This window comes from Vicia villosa, linkage group LG2 (assembly GCF_029867415.1).
Source record: "Vicia villosa cultivar HV-30 ecotype Madison, WI linkage group LG2, Vvil1.0, whole genome shotgun sequence".
Classification (NCBI taxonomy): domain Eukaryota; kingdom Viridiplantae; phylum Streptophyta; class Magnoliopsida; order Fabales; family Fabaceae; genus Vicia; species Vicia villosa.
Window position 1 is genome coordinate 165,814,282 of NC_081181.1, and position 16,099 is coordinate 165,830,380.

A 16,099-nucleotide genomic window follows, 5' to 3' on the forward strand; every position below is an offset into this window, starting at 1 on the left:
AATTAGTAACTAGTAAATTGATGACTTAGAAACTAATATAATCTTGTGTGAGTAATAATAATAGGATAAAATAGTCTTATCCATTAATTAGTTTGAAAATAACATGAGTCTGATAGATAACGTTAACTCACTCTTTTTTCTATCGTGTTATGTTTCTTATTTTCATTTTTTGTACTTATTTATTTTATTGAGTCAGATTCGATCTATTATATTTAATTAATGAATCGAATCAGATTCGACCGGTTATTTTCAAATCAAATTATCGGGTCGGATTGGTTCTAGGACATTCTATACTCCAAAGTAAAAACCTAAAGAGTGACTACTACTTTCATTACAAGCACCATCATATACATATTCATACAACTTTTATTATCTATTTAATTTGTCTCTTTTTCTTTTCTTTGCTTTCATTTCTCCATAGAAAAAAAAATCAACTTCGGAAATGAAACCCTAGTTTCCCAATTCCCGTTCACTGTGCTTGTAGGGTTTCTCCCCCTTCTTCGAATCCTCTGAATCACTTCACCTTCACCTTCACCTTCACCGTTCCTTCGAATTTTCTGCAGTTTCCTTTGCGATGAAGAAGAGACCGTTCACGATTGAGGCGTATAAACACCGTATGGTGGCGGATCCTAATTACGCTGAAAAAACATGGAAGATTCTTGAGCATGCTATTCATGAGATATACAATCATAATGCTAGTGGGCTTAGCTTTGAAGAGCTTTACCGGTTTGTTCATAACAAACACCTTCAATTTTCTTTTTCATGATTATAGATTCTGCAAATTAATTTTGTGATGGTATTAGGTTAATGATGATATGGTGATTATTACGTTACTTGATGTGGTTTTTTTGGGTAAAAAATGTTGGATTTTTAGATGTGTGATTTTCAGTGTGTTTGCTTTGGAATTACATTTCAATATTGTGGAATTTGAGGGTTAAGATGGTTTTGGATGTTTAGCAACATATGGAGGTGTTTGCTATTCGTGTGTGTTTGTTTTGGGTCTTGAACATGAAGGGTGGTTTTGGTGCAATGGATGGAGTTGTTGCCATGTGATTTGAAGGTTATCGAATTAGCTTCTTTATGGATGGCACCAGATTGTTGCATGGTCATGCACATGTTATATAGTTCGTAACAAGTGGTTAATGAGCTTTTTAGACTTTAGTGAAGATCAAAATGATTGAGAGCACCCGCTTTTAATCCTTGGCTGAAATAATCTTTAGCCAAATTTTACTTATTTTCGGTCAAATTTTAGATTACCTGGGCATCTTTCTCCTGAAACCGGAATGTTAAAACCACACAAATGTTATAAAGTTTGAATATTGATATATGCAAGTTATGTTAAACTTATCGAGGCTGTTAAGTTGCTTTAGATTGTTATTTTTTGTTTTTTATTTGGGAAAATGCTTTCTGATTTTATTTCTTGATGTCGCTACTAATTGTAAAAGACTAGATGAAATAGGATTAGAAATGACATCATTAGAGAGAGAGGGTTGGAGCAGCATCTATAGTAAAAAAGATGGTGAAAATTAGACTCGGTGGTTTGAGCATATAGAGAGAAGACCTGTGAATTTTGTAGTAAGTAGAGTAGATCGATTGGAGGGTAGTCAAAACAGTAGAGGTAGAGGAAGACCTAAAAAAACTGTAAGAGAAACTATTAAGAAAGATCTCGAGATTAATGAGTTATATCGAAGTATGGCTTTTGATAGAAAATTTTAGCGTCGTTTGATCCATGTAGCCAACTACACTTAGTAAGATTAGGATTGGTTGTTGTTGTTGTTGTTGTCACTAATGATCATAAAAGCCACATATTTTGTTACTTCTCATTTAGTTATTATATTTTATATACCTGTTTTCAGTGATTGTAGTAGAAAATGGTTAAAAGAAAGCCGTTTTTAGTGCCTTTATGACTTGCTCTTATCCTGTTTTAATAAGTTTGAGAGTTGCATCTAGCTAGGCATTGGTAGATTCTTGTATGTGACATACTTGCATAATTTTTTTTTTTTCCATTCGCTTCAGATCAGTAGTATATCATATTGGAACATTCTCTGGATGCTATTTGGCCAGCTCTCTTGCTTCTGCTTAATCATATTATAGTAAAAAATGTAGGCTGTTGTTAGTTTTCCATTTAGTGAGAAGGAAAAGCTATTGTTTCTAAGACCTCCATCTGTATTATGTATTTATTCAAACCCTACCACAAACCTCTATTAAACTTGCCATTTATTTAAATTTGAATGAAAGTCAATAGCTTTATGCTATTGATGTTATAGAATACGGCTGTGGTTTTGTTTTCTTTACTTTAACTCATACTTAATTGTTATACGGTAACAAATAAAGATCTCATCATTAATCTTCATATCCGAGCATATATATATATATCTGAGACTTCTAATCATAATTATGTATGTTCAGGAATGCTTATAATATGGTGCTTCATAAATTTGGAGATAAACTCTACTCCGGACTTGTGACGACCATGACTTCTCATCTTAGACAAATTTCCCAATCAATTGAATCTGCTCAAGGTGAAGTTTTCTTGGAGGTGCTCAACAGGAAGTGGGTAGACCATAACGAGGCATTGCAAATGATCCGAGACATACTGATGTACATGGATCGAACATTCGTACCAAGCAAAAACAAAACCCATGTTCATGAGCTTGGTTTGAATCTCTGGAGAGATTTTGTGATCCATTCCAGCAAAACTCGGGCTAGGCTTCTAGATACACTTCTTGACCTCGTACTTAGAGAAAGGAATGGCGAAGTAATTAACAGAGGCTTGATGAGGAACTTAACAAATATGCTAATGGATTTGGGTTTGTCTGTTTACCAAACGGATTTTGAGAAGCATTTTCTGGAAATTTCTGCAACTTTTTATTGTCGTGAATCCCAGAAATTCATTGAATCATGTGAATGTGGGGATTATTTGATAAAAGCTGAGAGGCGTTTAAATGAAGAAATGGAGAGGGTATCTCACTACCTGGATCCTAAAAGTGAGTCAGAGATAACTAAAGTGGTGGAGAAAGAGATGATTGAAAATCATATGCAAACTCTTGTTCGAATGGAAAACTCAGGCCTAGTTAATATGCTCATGGATGACAAATATGAGGACTTGGGAAGAATGTATAACTTGTTTCGCAGGGTGCCTTCTGGGCTCACAACTGTTAAGGATGTCATGACTTCTTTTATACGGGATACCGGTAAGCAGCTAGTTATGGATCCTGAAAGGTTGAAAGATCCTGTGGATTTTGTGCAACGTCTTCTGAATTTGAAGGATAAATACGACAAGGTTATCACAATGGCATTTAACAACGACAAAACTTTTCAGAATGCCTTGAATTCTGCATTTGAATATTTCATCAATTTGAATGCCCGGTCTCCAGAGTTCATTTCTTTGTTTGTAGATGACAAACTTCGTAGAGGGTTGAAAGGGGTTGGTGAAGAGGATGTGGAGATTGTACTAGACAAAGTCATGATGCTTTTCCGGTACCTGCAAGAAAAGGATGTGTTTGAGAAGTATTATAAGCAACACTTGGCAAAAAGGCTTCTATCTGGGAAGACTATATCCGACGAGGCCGAAAGAAGTTTGATTGTTAAGCTCAAAACAGAATGTGGATATCAATTCACTTCTAAGTTAGAGGGAATGTTTACAGACATGAAGACTTCTTACGATATGATGCAAGGTTTTCTTGCAAGCCATGGGGCTGAGTTGGGAGATAGCCCTACATTATCTGTCCAGGTGCTTACAACAGGTTCGTGGCCAACTCAATCCAGTCCTCAATGTAATCTTCCATCTGAAATCCTGGGTGTATGTGAGAAGTTTCGTGCTTATTATCTCGGCGCTCATAGTGGTAGGAGATTGTCCTGGCAAGCTAATATGGGGAATGCTGATTTAAAGGCTACATTTGGTAATGGCCGAAAGCATGAGCTGAATGTTTCCACATATCAGATGTGTGTACTCATGCTTTTCAACAATGCCGATCGGTTGACTTGTAAGGAGATAGAGCAGGCTACATCAATACCCATGCCAGACTTGAAGAGGTGCCTTCAGTCTTTGGCCTTAGTCAAAGGGAAAAATGTTCTCCGGAAAGAGCCAATGAGCAAGGACATAGCTGAGGATGATGCATTCTTTTTCAACGATAAATTCACTAGCAAGCTTTTCAAGGTAAAGATAGGGACTGTTGTTGCACAGAGGGAGACAGAACCAGAGAATATAGAAACTCGGCAAAGAGTGGAAGAAGATAGGAAGCCCCAGATTGAGGCAGCAATTGTGAGGGTTATGAAGTCTAGGCGGACTCTAGAGCATAATAATGTCATCGCCGAGGTCACAAAGCAGCTGCAGGCACGATTTTTTCCAAATCCCGTTGTTATTAAAAAGCGGATTGAATCCCTCATTGAGCGCGAATTCTTAGAGAGAGATAAAGTCGACAGAAAAGTGTACCGCTATCTTGCTTGAAAAACTGTATGTGCTTTTATCAATGTTAAAACAATTTTATCATGGAACCTGTGATTTTACATCATCAGTTTCAATGTTTATCACAAATTGCTGCAAGTTGTGCTTCTTGCCCTTGCATGGTTAACAAACTAGGCTTGTTAGTGTCACTTCTGATTGGACTGCAAAACTTCGAATATTTTTTACTCCCTCTGGCCTTAATTATAAGCAAATATTCTCTTTTTAGGTTCATTGAGTAATGAATGTATCTGGTCTACATAAAAGACCAGATACATTCATTATTCAATGAACTTAAAAAGAGAATATTTGCTTATAATTCAGGCCGGAGGGAGTAGCTCTTTACATTTATCAACGACAATAACTGAACATCTTAACTCGAACCTCTCAACTCAACAGCATACTTTTCATTTTGGATTTGGAATTGTTTCATTCTTCATACTTCGTTTGGAAGAAGCTTCTACTAGAAATAATCAAATAGACTTCTTGATTAAAAGCAGATGGGACTTATTGTGGTATATTTTTATTGCAATATCTAATTTTTAGATTTTTGTTGGCTTAAATATAAATATGTCTTTGGTTTCTATAAAATTTTGATTTTTTTTTTGGGTTTTCTATAAAAGTCTGCATTTTATCCTCTCAATCTTTCTCTCCTTTTCTCTGTTTTTCCTTTCTCTCTTCTTCTCCTTCCTCTACTCCCCTTACTCCATGTTCCTTTCTCCCCCTTTCTTCATATTATAGTCCTCTACTCCCCCTTACTCCATGTTCATTTCTCCCCCTTTCTTCATATCATAGTCTAGTTGGATTTGAGTTCCTTTCCTATGTGGAGAAAAGTCTAAATATGAATAGTTCATTTGTCTTACTTATTGGAGAGCATCAAATTATAGTAAAGAGAGATAGAGAAAATAAGGGATTTAAAAGAGAGAAAAGAGGAGAGAAACTCATTTCCGTTTTTTCTGCAACAGTCATACTAAATCGACGATCCCCGATTCGTTTAGTGTTGGATCAAGTTGAAATTTTATTGGCATGTTCGCAACTCATGTTCCTAACTTTTGACCGTTCAGAATTTGAAAACAAGGTCTGAGCTAAGAGATATGTGCCTCATATTGGAGTTGCAGATTTGAGTTATTTTTCAACTTTTTTATTCTTATTTGTAAATTAGTTTTACTTTGTGATTTGCGATTGTTAGCACTTGTTTGTGAATTACTTTAAGACACTATTGTATCCTCAATTGATTATAGTGGAGCTATTTCTTTGGTTGGACGACTCGTGGTTTTTACTCTCATATTGAGGGATTTTCCACGTTAAAAATATCGGTGTTCTTTTATGCGTTTATTTGTTTGATTTGTCGTCTTATATTTGTTGTTGATCTTCAAGGTTCTTACAAGTGTGGGAAATTTTATATCCGTTGCGTATTGGTCTGTTATTGTGTCATAATTTTCCATCAGAGCGGTATTAGAGCTCTTGGTTAAGGGCTATTTTACTTGTTTGAATGATGGAGTCAAATACAAAGATGAAGATGGTATTGTTGAATAGTTCTAATTACCATTTATGAAAGTGTAAGATGAAAGACTTACTATTTGTGAAGAAATTGCATTTACCGGCTTTTAGTTTCGCAAAGCCGGATTTTGTGTCTAATGAAGAACGAGAGTTTGAACATTAACATGTATGTGATTTTATTCGATAATATGTAGAAGATAATGTTTATAATCATATTGCTAATGAAACACATGCAAAAAATTTGTGGGAGAAGATATAGTCCCTGTATGTCTATAAATCAAGGAATAATAAATTATTCTTGATGAATATCTTCATAAGTTTGAAGTATAAGGAGGGGACTTCTATTTCATATCACTTGAGTGAATTTCAAGGGCTCCTTGATCAGATGCCAGGAATGACTACTAAATTTAATGATGAACTTTTGGGACTCTTTCTATTAATATCTTTACAGAGTCTTAGGAGACGTTTTGAGTTTCTATTACAAGTACTGCTCCTAAAGGTGTTGTTTCTTTAGAAACGACTAAGGGTGATATTCTTAATGAGGAGATGAGAAGGAAGGCACAAAGTTCTTCATCTCAATTTGAGGTACTTGTCAATGAAAATAGTGGTAGTAATTGGAAAAAGAAACCGAAGGGTGGTAGAGAGAATAGCATAAGCAAGTCCAAGCCACGATACAAGAATATGAAGTGTCATTATTGTCACAAAACAGAGCATTTTCGCTTCTCAAAGGTGTCACATGCAAGTATATGAGTTAGACTGAATTCATCTTTCACTTAGAATAAGCAAGTCCAAGCCACGATACAAGAATATGAGTTAGACTGAATTCATCTTTCACTTAGAATAAGTATCAAAAGTATAGAGAGAAGTAGAGTAAATGTATGAGAGTGATTGAGTTGAGCTTTGATCCATTAATATTTCTAATTTAGTTATGTGTTAATGTTGTGTGGTGTCGTGACAGGCAAGGTCAGAAGGATCTAGTGGTGTATTTCTACATCATTCAGATTCATGCATAAAATGGTAAGGAAAACAAATCTCTAAGCTCCATTTGTAACCCTAATTTATGTCTGTTACAGTTCTGATTTTCCTTAATGGTCGTAGTTTCTTATCTCTAAGTAAACTAGGTCAAGTGAATATCTCTATCCACTCTTTCAACCATTTTTACTCAAGAAATTCACTTGTTGTTGGATCTCTCACAACAACAAGCTATTACATATTTCTAAGTTAATCAATCAAAGGAACAAGTTTTTAATCAAGTAAACGCATGGTAAAGCAAACACTAACCACACAACATATACCATAACACTACTTTAATATTAATTTCACATTGCTCAACTACAAAAGGTTTAGCTCATAGTGAGTGTTGGAGCGGTAAAGCGGCAAACAAAAAGTAATAGGTACTCCCTCTGTCCCAAATTATAAGAGAAATTCACTTTTTAGATTCATCGAATATTTAATGTATCTAGTCTATATATAGACCAAACACATTAATTATTCAATGAATCTAAAAATGAAATTTCTCTTATAATTTGGGACGGAGGGAGTATTATTTATTACTGGGTGATATAAGTTATATCGTATCGTAGTCCACCGAGATTGGTAGAGAAAAATTTCCGTTCGACTATCTCACGTTCTAAGTTTCATGATTGGGTGCGGAAAGTAAAATGCGGGAAAAGTAAATAAAAGCAATTAAACAATCTTAATAGTCTAAGAGAAATAGTTATGGAATTGCATTTCTTTCTACCCGTCGAATACTTAAATCTGAAGATCTTATCGCATCACACTCACAATACGCATCAAAATCATCAGGCATCATTCAAGATGCCACATCAGTGTCCATGTCAGAAACACCGACGAAAGCTCAACTGTGCTATTTACACCAGCGATTTCCCAACCGACACAAACAACACAGAGACATTAAACTCGATATCCACTACAATTATTAGCCCTAAATCCATGTATGAAATCTAGAAACTAACACATATCATTCCTAATCAAGATCTATGATGTCCATGTCTGAAACAACACAAACCCGAAACATTTAAGCAAAAAGATCAAGAACAACACCAATGATGATTTATAAAGAAAATATATAAACGATCCCAAGATCAACAAATGTACATACAATAAGAGTAGAAATATACATACAAAACCCACCATTGGAATGAAACATAGGGAAGAATGAAGATGAACCGGAAATTCTCACCGTGTCAAGGAAATCGAGACAAATCCATAGTCAATCCATATGGTGTAGCACCCAATGGTGTTGCCTAAGCCTCTAAACTATCTAAAATGGATCAGAGCTCAACTTTATCAAAGAAAAGATGATAAAACCTAAGTAAATATAATTTTATACCATATATACAATTCTGAACTCGCAGACCTCGCTAAGCCAGACAGATCTCACTAAGCGAGCTTTCACTAATCCGTACATTATTCACAGATATTTTACACTAAACGACAAAAAATGATCTGGCTAAGCGAGCTATATCTGGCTAAGCGAGATATACCTGGCTAAGTGAGATATATCTGGCTAAGCGAGATATATCTGGCTAAGCGAGCTTGCGAAGCTTTAGTTACTGCCAGAGGAACAAAAAACAGGCCATAGCGCGCTAGAATTTGCGCTTAGCGAGTTTGACAGAACTTTGGCTCTTTATTTCTTCAAAACGTGCATCCGGAGCCGTGTCTTCGACACTTTATTACTCGAGACTCCAAATATACAAAAATACATACAAAAAGACATTAAAATTATCAAACAGTACACAATTACACAAAAATACAATTATCCGTAAAGTAAACGTATTTCCAAACAAATCGACGTTTATTCAAACGATATTGTCAAAAAGAATAGATAAGTGCAACAAAACTTATACACAAAAAGAGATACAATTTGCACTTATCAAACTCTCCCCAACTTATTTCATTGTTTGTCCTCAAACAATGGTCACTCGAACAATGAAGAAACAAAATAAAAATCAAAGAATCATGAATCAACAAGTTTTGAAAAACAAAAACAATTGCACGGATCAAAATTGAGAAACGTACAAGTCAACGAATTTACTTACCACTATCCTACAACGATAACATAATCACAAAACAAAGACTAAATACAAAAATTATGCCAAACATTTTAAAACAACACAAGTTCACTCATGAATCACACCTAGAAAAAACAATCATCGGTAGATGAAAAACACACAAAATAAGGTACTTTCACTCACACACAATCTTGTAAACAAAAGATAAAATTATGCATTCATCCAAAAGTTCTCATTGAAAATACAAAGGCAAGAATCACAAGGACTTAAAGGGTTGTAATGTGGCTTGGTCAACAAACAAGGGATAAGTCCTAAAGCTAATCGAAACAAAAACTTGCCTAAACCTAAGGGAGTAATTACTTCCACAAAGTTTCAAACAATGAAATTTCAATCAAACTTCTTCATCAACCCAAAATTTCTCAAACCAATCACATACTTATTAACACAACATTATTCCATACTTATTTTTGTTTCCTTTCTCAAGGATTTTTTCTTTTTTTCTTCTTTTTTTTCTTTTTCTCAGCCTTAACCTCATAGCAATCAAACCGATAAGTGCACAACCATCCTCTCCCCAACTTGAATTCAACCACATCATAATATGAATACTCTCTACTTTCTAAGGCAGGGTAAAAATTCATACAACAACACAAAGTTGAGGGTTCAAGAAAAAAGAAATCAACATCCATACAAAAAGAAAAATCAAACACTCGTAGACAAGCATTAAGTTCAAAAATAACATGGATGTTCACAAAAAGCTCAAAGGGTTTACTAATGATCACACACTCACAAGGTGAAAAGACTATTTGGCCATGGTAGTTGTGCTCAAAATGAAACATAAATGCCTTGATCACTTTCATGCATTTATTCAATCAACACAAACAAGATATTAAACATAATAAAACCTAGTTAAAACAAGAATTGTGGTCTCCAACATATGTAAACAATGGAAAGCTACCTCACAAAAATGGTGGGAACTAAAGTGATTCACAAATGAACAGGTATACAACAAAATGAATGGCCTAAAATTTTTAAAAAGCCTAAGTTTCGTGGACATGTCATAGTATAGAAAGCGATAAACTCATACCTTGACAATGCACAAAACTCTCAATTAATCATTACCGTACAAAAGCATGTTGAAACACTCATCTCCAAAGTTTCTCCATGCTTCTTCAACTCGAAGTAAACCACCAAATGAATACAAACAATAAACAAAAGTATCACAAATATACAAAAGAATAAGTATAAAAGAATAAGTATAAAAGAATAGGAACAAAAGAATTGGGCAAGAATGGCTTGGAGAGAGAGGAAAGAACTCTGGTGCAGGCAACCGCGCTAAGCGAGCTCTGCTACCGCTTAGCGAGCTAACTGCAACAGAAATACTTCCAGCAGGAAACATAAGCAATCCAAGCCTCCCTCGCCATTTATTGACCTATAAAACAACAAAAAAGAAAGTAAAAACGTAGGTGTGCCTCCCTCAAGCGCGTGTTTTACGTCGTTAGCTCGACGCCTTTTATTGTTTCGTGAATGACAAGTAACTTCCTCACGACACGCCAATGCTTTCGCCTCAACGCAACCTAAAGAAAGCGCCCTGACCAAACACTTAATAAACGAATCAAAAGAAAAAGTATATATACACATATACGTATAAATACAAATATTCATTAAACACAATTTTTACAAAATCCTTCATTGGCTAAACAAAGTGAAAAGTGAAGATTTAGAATTTACGAACTATCCGAGTTCAATTTGTTTAGCCAACTTCACCTTGCTAAATAGCAAAAGTAAAGAGGAACAAAATCAAACACACGAACATGTACAAGTATGGAAACATAAAAATTTATAAATATACAAAAATACACAAGTATGAGAATATGCACAAAATATACGATATGAACATATTTACGAAACTTAAAACGCGAAACCATCGCAATGCGATTAATCTCAAAACCAATCCCCGGCAACGGTGCCATTTTGCTAGAGCGGTAAAGCGGCAAGCAAAAAGTAATTGGTATCATTTATTACCAGGTGATATAAGTTATATCACATCGTATTCCACAGAGATTGGTAGAGAAAAACTGTCGTTCGACTATCTCACGTTCTAAGTTTCATGATTGGGTGCGGAAAGTAAAATGCGGGAAAAGTAAATAAAAGCAATTAAACAATTTTAATAGTCTAAGAGAAATAGTTATGGAATTGCATTTCTTTCTACCCGTCGAATACTTAAATCTGAAGATCTTATCGCATCACACTCACAATACGCATCAAAATCACCAGGCATCATTCGAGATGCCACATCAGTGTCCATGTCTGAAACACCGGTGAAAGCTTAACCGTGCTATTTACATCAGCGATTTCCCAACCGACACAAACAACACGGAGGCATTAAACTCGATACCCACTATGATTATTAGCCCTAAATCCATGTCTAAAATCTAGAAACTAACAGATATCATTCCTAATCAAAATTTATGATGTCCATGTCTGAAACAACACAAACCCGAAGCATTTAAGCAAAAAGATCAAGAACAACACCAATGATGATTTGTAAAGAAAATATATAAACGATCCCAAGATCAACAAATGTACATACAATAAGAGTAGAAATATAGATACAAAACCCTCCATTGGAATGAAACATAGGGAAAAAAGAAGATGAACCAGAAATTCTCACCGTGTCAAGGAAATCGAGACAAATCCATAGTCAATCCACATGATGTAGCACCCAATGGTGTTGCCTAAGCCTCTAAACTATCAAAAATGGATCAGAGCTTAACTTTATCAAAGAAAAGATGATAAAACCTAAGAAAATATGATTTTACAACATATATACAATTCTGAACTCGCAGACCTCGCTAAGCCAGACAGATCTCGCTAAGCGAGCTTTCACTAATCCGTACACTATTCACAAATATTTTACAACGACAAGATGTTGGGTTAAGTAAAAATGTGGTACTTCTCGTGTCACCAAAGAAGAAATCTTCTATACTCCAAGCACTAGATGACGTTCAAGATGTGAATGCTACTAAAAAAATTGTTTATTTTTCGTGAAAAGGATCACTGGAAGAATTATATAACAAAAGAAGATTTCAAATTCATGTCAGAAAATTGCTATGGTGGAAGAACTATTATTACTTATAGAGAAATAGTGAGTTTAATACATATTAAATTTGTTACATAGTTTTGGAGGGTGAATAAAACAATGTTGGATTTGATAATGTCAAATAAGCAATTTTTGGAATTAGAAGATGAAAACAAATTAGTGGCTGATGTAGATTCAGTTGGAAACAAATTAGAAGATGAGAACAAAATCCATGATTTCAAATTGCCACTAACAAATGGTTATGGTTCAAACTGAGCTTCCAAAATCATGCAGGATCATTGGAAGACATATATAGCAGAAGATGATTTCAAATTACATGTTCTCTATATTGTTTAGGTATATAAGGACAGGAATGATGTTCTCTATTTGTTGTTTTGTTTAGGTTTATAAAGACATGAATGTAGTTTTTTATTTATTGTTTTGAATGAATTTTTTGAATTAAACCTTATGTTTGATGCAGCATAAAAGTCAAATAGTTAATGAAGAATTGATATTGATGTAATTGGTATTGATTTGAGAACGAATGATTCACCTGTTTGAGATATGGAAATAGTAGACTAATTGTTAATTTTTTTTACACATTATTAATAATTTGCGGAGGTTTTTAACCTCTGGAAATAAAACCCCATAATTTAAACAAAATATTAATTTTTTAAATGCATATGTTGACTCAATAATTCAACTATTGTCTTGTTGGCATGCCACATCAACAACAGTTAATGTTTTTCTCACAATTTAACGGAAAAGATTTAGTTGGCTAACAAAATCCTTTTTAAGGGATTAAAACATAACGTTTATTAAATAAGAGACTAAAGTGAAATGTGAAATTAAGTTAAATGATTTCACTACTAATTAAGCCAAACTTCTACTTTAAATGTTCAATGATCTTCACTCACTCTCAAGCTTCACACACATTGAGTTCTTTTATTCAATTTTGACAATTTTTTATCTTCATTTGATCTCAAACTTTAAGTCTTAAGTACTTCTTATTCAACATATTGACCAATACACAAAGAAAAACTTCACACATATGGAGAAAAAAATCCATTCTCTTTTTCTTCAATAAAATCTACCTCTTAAATTTTCTCAAGATCAAACACCTGTTAAGAAATCTACACATACTCAAAAATGCAAAATTAAAATACTAATGGCTTATCACAATCATTTGTCAGTTGTCATACACACAAACAATATCATAAGCCTCCATGAAAATAATGAAGATGAAGATTTGAGAGAGAATAGAAGTCGTAGTTTCAAAAAAAATTCTCTCAGAAAATTATTTGATTTTTTTTTATCTTGATAAGAGTTTTCTCATCTTATTTTAAATTTATAAAATGAAAATACCGTTTATATGTGGATAACTTGATGCATAAAATGAGCTCAAAAATATATTCAAATGACCCATGAGTCAATTCAAATGATAGACAATGAATAGGATTAAAGTTTTTAAAAAAGAATCAATTCATTTTCACATTTAGAAACTGATAAGCATATCCATGACTATATTCATTTTGCCTCTGAATCGGGTAAATCATTTTGATCGACTCGATTCTTGCAAACATAAACAAAAATGAGTTTAGAGGTAATTTTATGAATCATGTCAAGTTGTGAATGAATTGATCACTTTGCTTTTGAATCAAATCAAGTATTCCAATTGAGTCGATCCCTGCAAATAGAAGCGAAATTGATTTTAGAGACACTTTCATGAATCAAGTCGAATTTAGCTTGAATCGAGTCAATTTGATTTTGCACTTTGAATCAAGTTAAAAGGCTTTTGCAGTTTCAATCATGTCATTTAAGCTTTGAATCGATTCAAATAACTTTGACTTTAGTCGACACTTCATTATATGCATGGAAAACCTATTATTTGTATGTATGACGAGTGATTCAATGAAGAACTCAAAAATTATGATAAAATATAATATGCAAAACATTAAAATAATAGATAATACATTTGAGGACAATTTTATTGCCCACCTGTGGGCCTAGGCCAGAGATGCTTGCAAAGATGACTTTTAGCCCAAACCTCTTCAAACTTAAGAATGAAGGCTAATATTTCCTCCTTTTTCTAACTAGGAGGAGAAAAGTTTCATCTACCATAATATGATCAGGAGATACCCAGATCTCACCTCGAGTATGAAGAAGAATAGTTTGCACAATATATCCTATAGTTAGGCCAAAAGGTGCACTAGTAGGCGTTTTAGAGGTAGAAACCTTCTGACATAAGGCATATTCAAAATTTTGACCAAAGCATCAACGACCAAAATCTCCTTTCGTACTCTTCGCATGGTGTCTTCACTATTCATAGCATCTTCACAAAAAAGGAAGATGTCTGAAGAAATTCATGGGAAAGAGAAAGGGGAACAAAATCCCAAGGCCATTTGCCAAATATTTTCTTCTTGCCCCCTCAGATTTAGCGTCCATTAGCCAGTGGTTCTATATGCACCTTTTCAAACGAGTTCTAGATGCCAAGTCATATGGAATAACTCCTCACACGTAAACTAAGTTTTCAAGTATAATTCCTCCTAGAACAGGTCTTCCTTCTAATAGTAATACATTGCATCTCCAGCTAACAAGTGGATTTAATTCCACTATTTGCGAAAGGCATCCACAAACCTAGACAAAATACTAGGCTACAATTGACTGATCATTGCATGAGCTTCCTCATTAAGAAGAGCGACTAAGAAAAAGAGGTCCTTGAAATGTTTCATGCCGTCAGATTAAGTCTCAAAGTATTTAACGCTTTGTATTAGAGAAAGAAAACCCAAACCATTTACATACTTGCCAATATTTTGTACCTTAAAGAGGTGGAAAACAATATCACAGTTGGCTTGCTCCCGTTGTACTCGCACTTGTGCTAGAAAACTTTGACGAATGCCCAACTCATAGAATGGAACAATGTGGGAGAGATAAGTAGATGGTTCATGACACCAACTTCAAACTCGTTGAAAGGAAGATAGTAACCAATGAGAGAGAATAAGAATTCATGGAAATGAATCGTGTAATCACCATATTGATTGCAAATCCTATGATCATTATCTGGGGGAAACAAACCCCAAATTTCCACCCAAACCAGCATCAATTACCGCTTGAGCGAAAGTGTCACCACGAGAGAAGACGAAAGCAATCTCCAATATCTACGAATTCAACCAAACTCCTAAAATATCTTTATTGGCCTTCTTGGTCGAGATTGATGTAATTCCCATAATTAAATACATTAAGAAACTAATGAAGGTGTGATGCAAATAGGGAACAAATTCAAACGTTCACCGTCCTAGAAACCTTACAAGAGGATAGAACAAGAAGGGAGAAACCAGAAGGTTCAAATGTTAGTACTTGGTAGGAAGAGAAATCATACATTCAAATACGAAACCGAGTAGTGAAGTCAACTGAGCCTGGACCGATGCTTGAGCAAGAATATTTCCAAAGATAAAGTGATAAGAGAATAGAAATGCTTTCCTTCGCAAGTCAACAACAGTAAAAAAAAACAAAGACGACGTTTCAAAATACTTATATATCCTCTTAGAACGTTGAGGACCGTACGATTATTTTGCACTACCAATAATGTTTTTCTTGAAGTGATTCAAAAAAGAAACATTCAAGCACCCTAAGGAAAATAGGGATATCATTACATATTAGAGTAGTGATACATGTCGTTTGCTCCCAACATCACATTGATGGGTTTATTCCCAAAGATGATGGCGTCCTATCAAAGGTCTCTAAGTCTAGGATCCCGTGGCCGAGCAAGGATATGTGTCACAAACCCTCGCCCTGTAGAGCGGAAACGAGAGCTTATGGGCAATTGTTCTAAGCTTATTGAAACACATGGTCTTGTAAGTTCATGAAGTTGTTAACACAGAAAACAATAAAATGAAATGATATGGTAGTTAAGACTAGACATTCTCGACACATATTTTCAGCAAATTGAAGTATTTTTTTAGAGGATAAAACTTATAGTTAATATAAAAGTTTATAAATTGAAATCAACATGCATAGGCTAAATCGTAGAAAAAAAGATTG

General features: G+C 34.4%; 1 protein-coding gene across 1 annotated transcript; it reads left to right on the plus strand.

Moving 5' to 3' along the window:
• Positions 1–377: 377 nt before the first annotated feature.
• On the plus strand, positions 378–4,578 carry LOC131652842 (cullin-3B-like). The gene is made up of 2 exons (XM_058922821.1): positions 378–726; positions 2,410–4,578. Exons 1-2 carry the CDS (start codon positions 575–577, stop codon positions 4,448–4,450), a joined length of 2,193 nt encoding a protein of 730 aa, XP_058778804.1. The 5' UTR covers positions 378–574; the 3' UTR covers positions 4,451–4,578.
• Positions 4,579–16,099: the final 11,521 nt, after the last annotated feature.

Excerpts from the sequence above, each read along its gene's own strand:
- LOC131652842 (XM_058922821.1), top strand. The coding sequence starts at position 575 with ATGAAGAAGAGACCGTTCACGATTGAGGCGTATAAACACCGTATGGTG. Across the intron at positions 727-2,409 it reads AGCTTTGAAGAGCTTTACCG|GAATGCTTATAATATGGTGC; the intron begins GTTTGTTCATAA and ends ATGTATGTTCAG.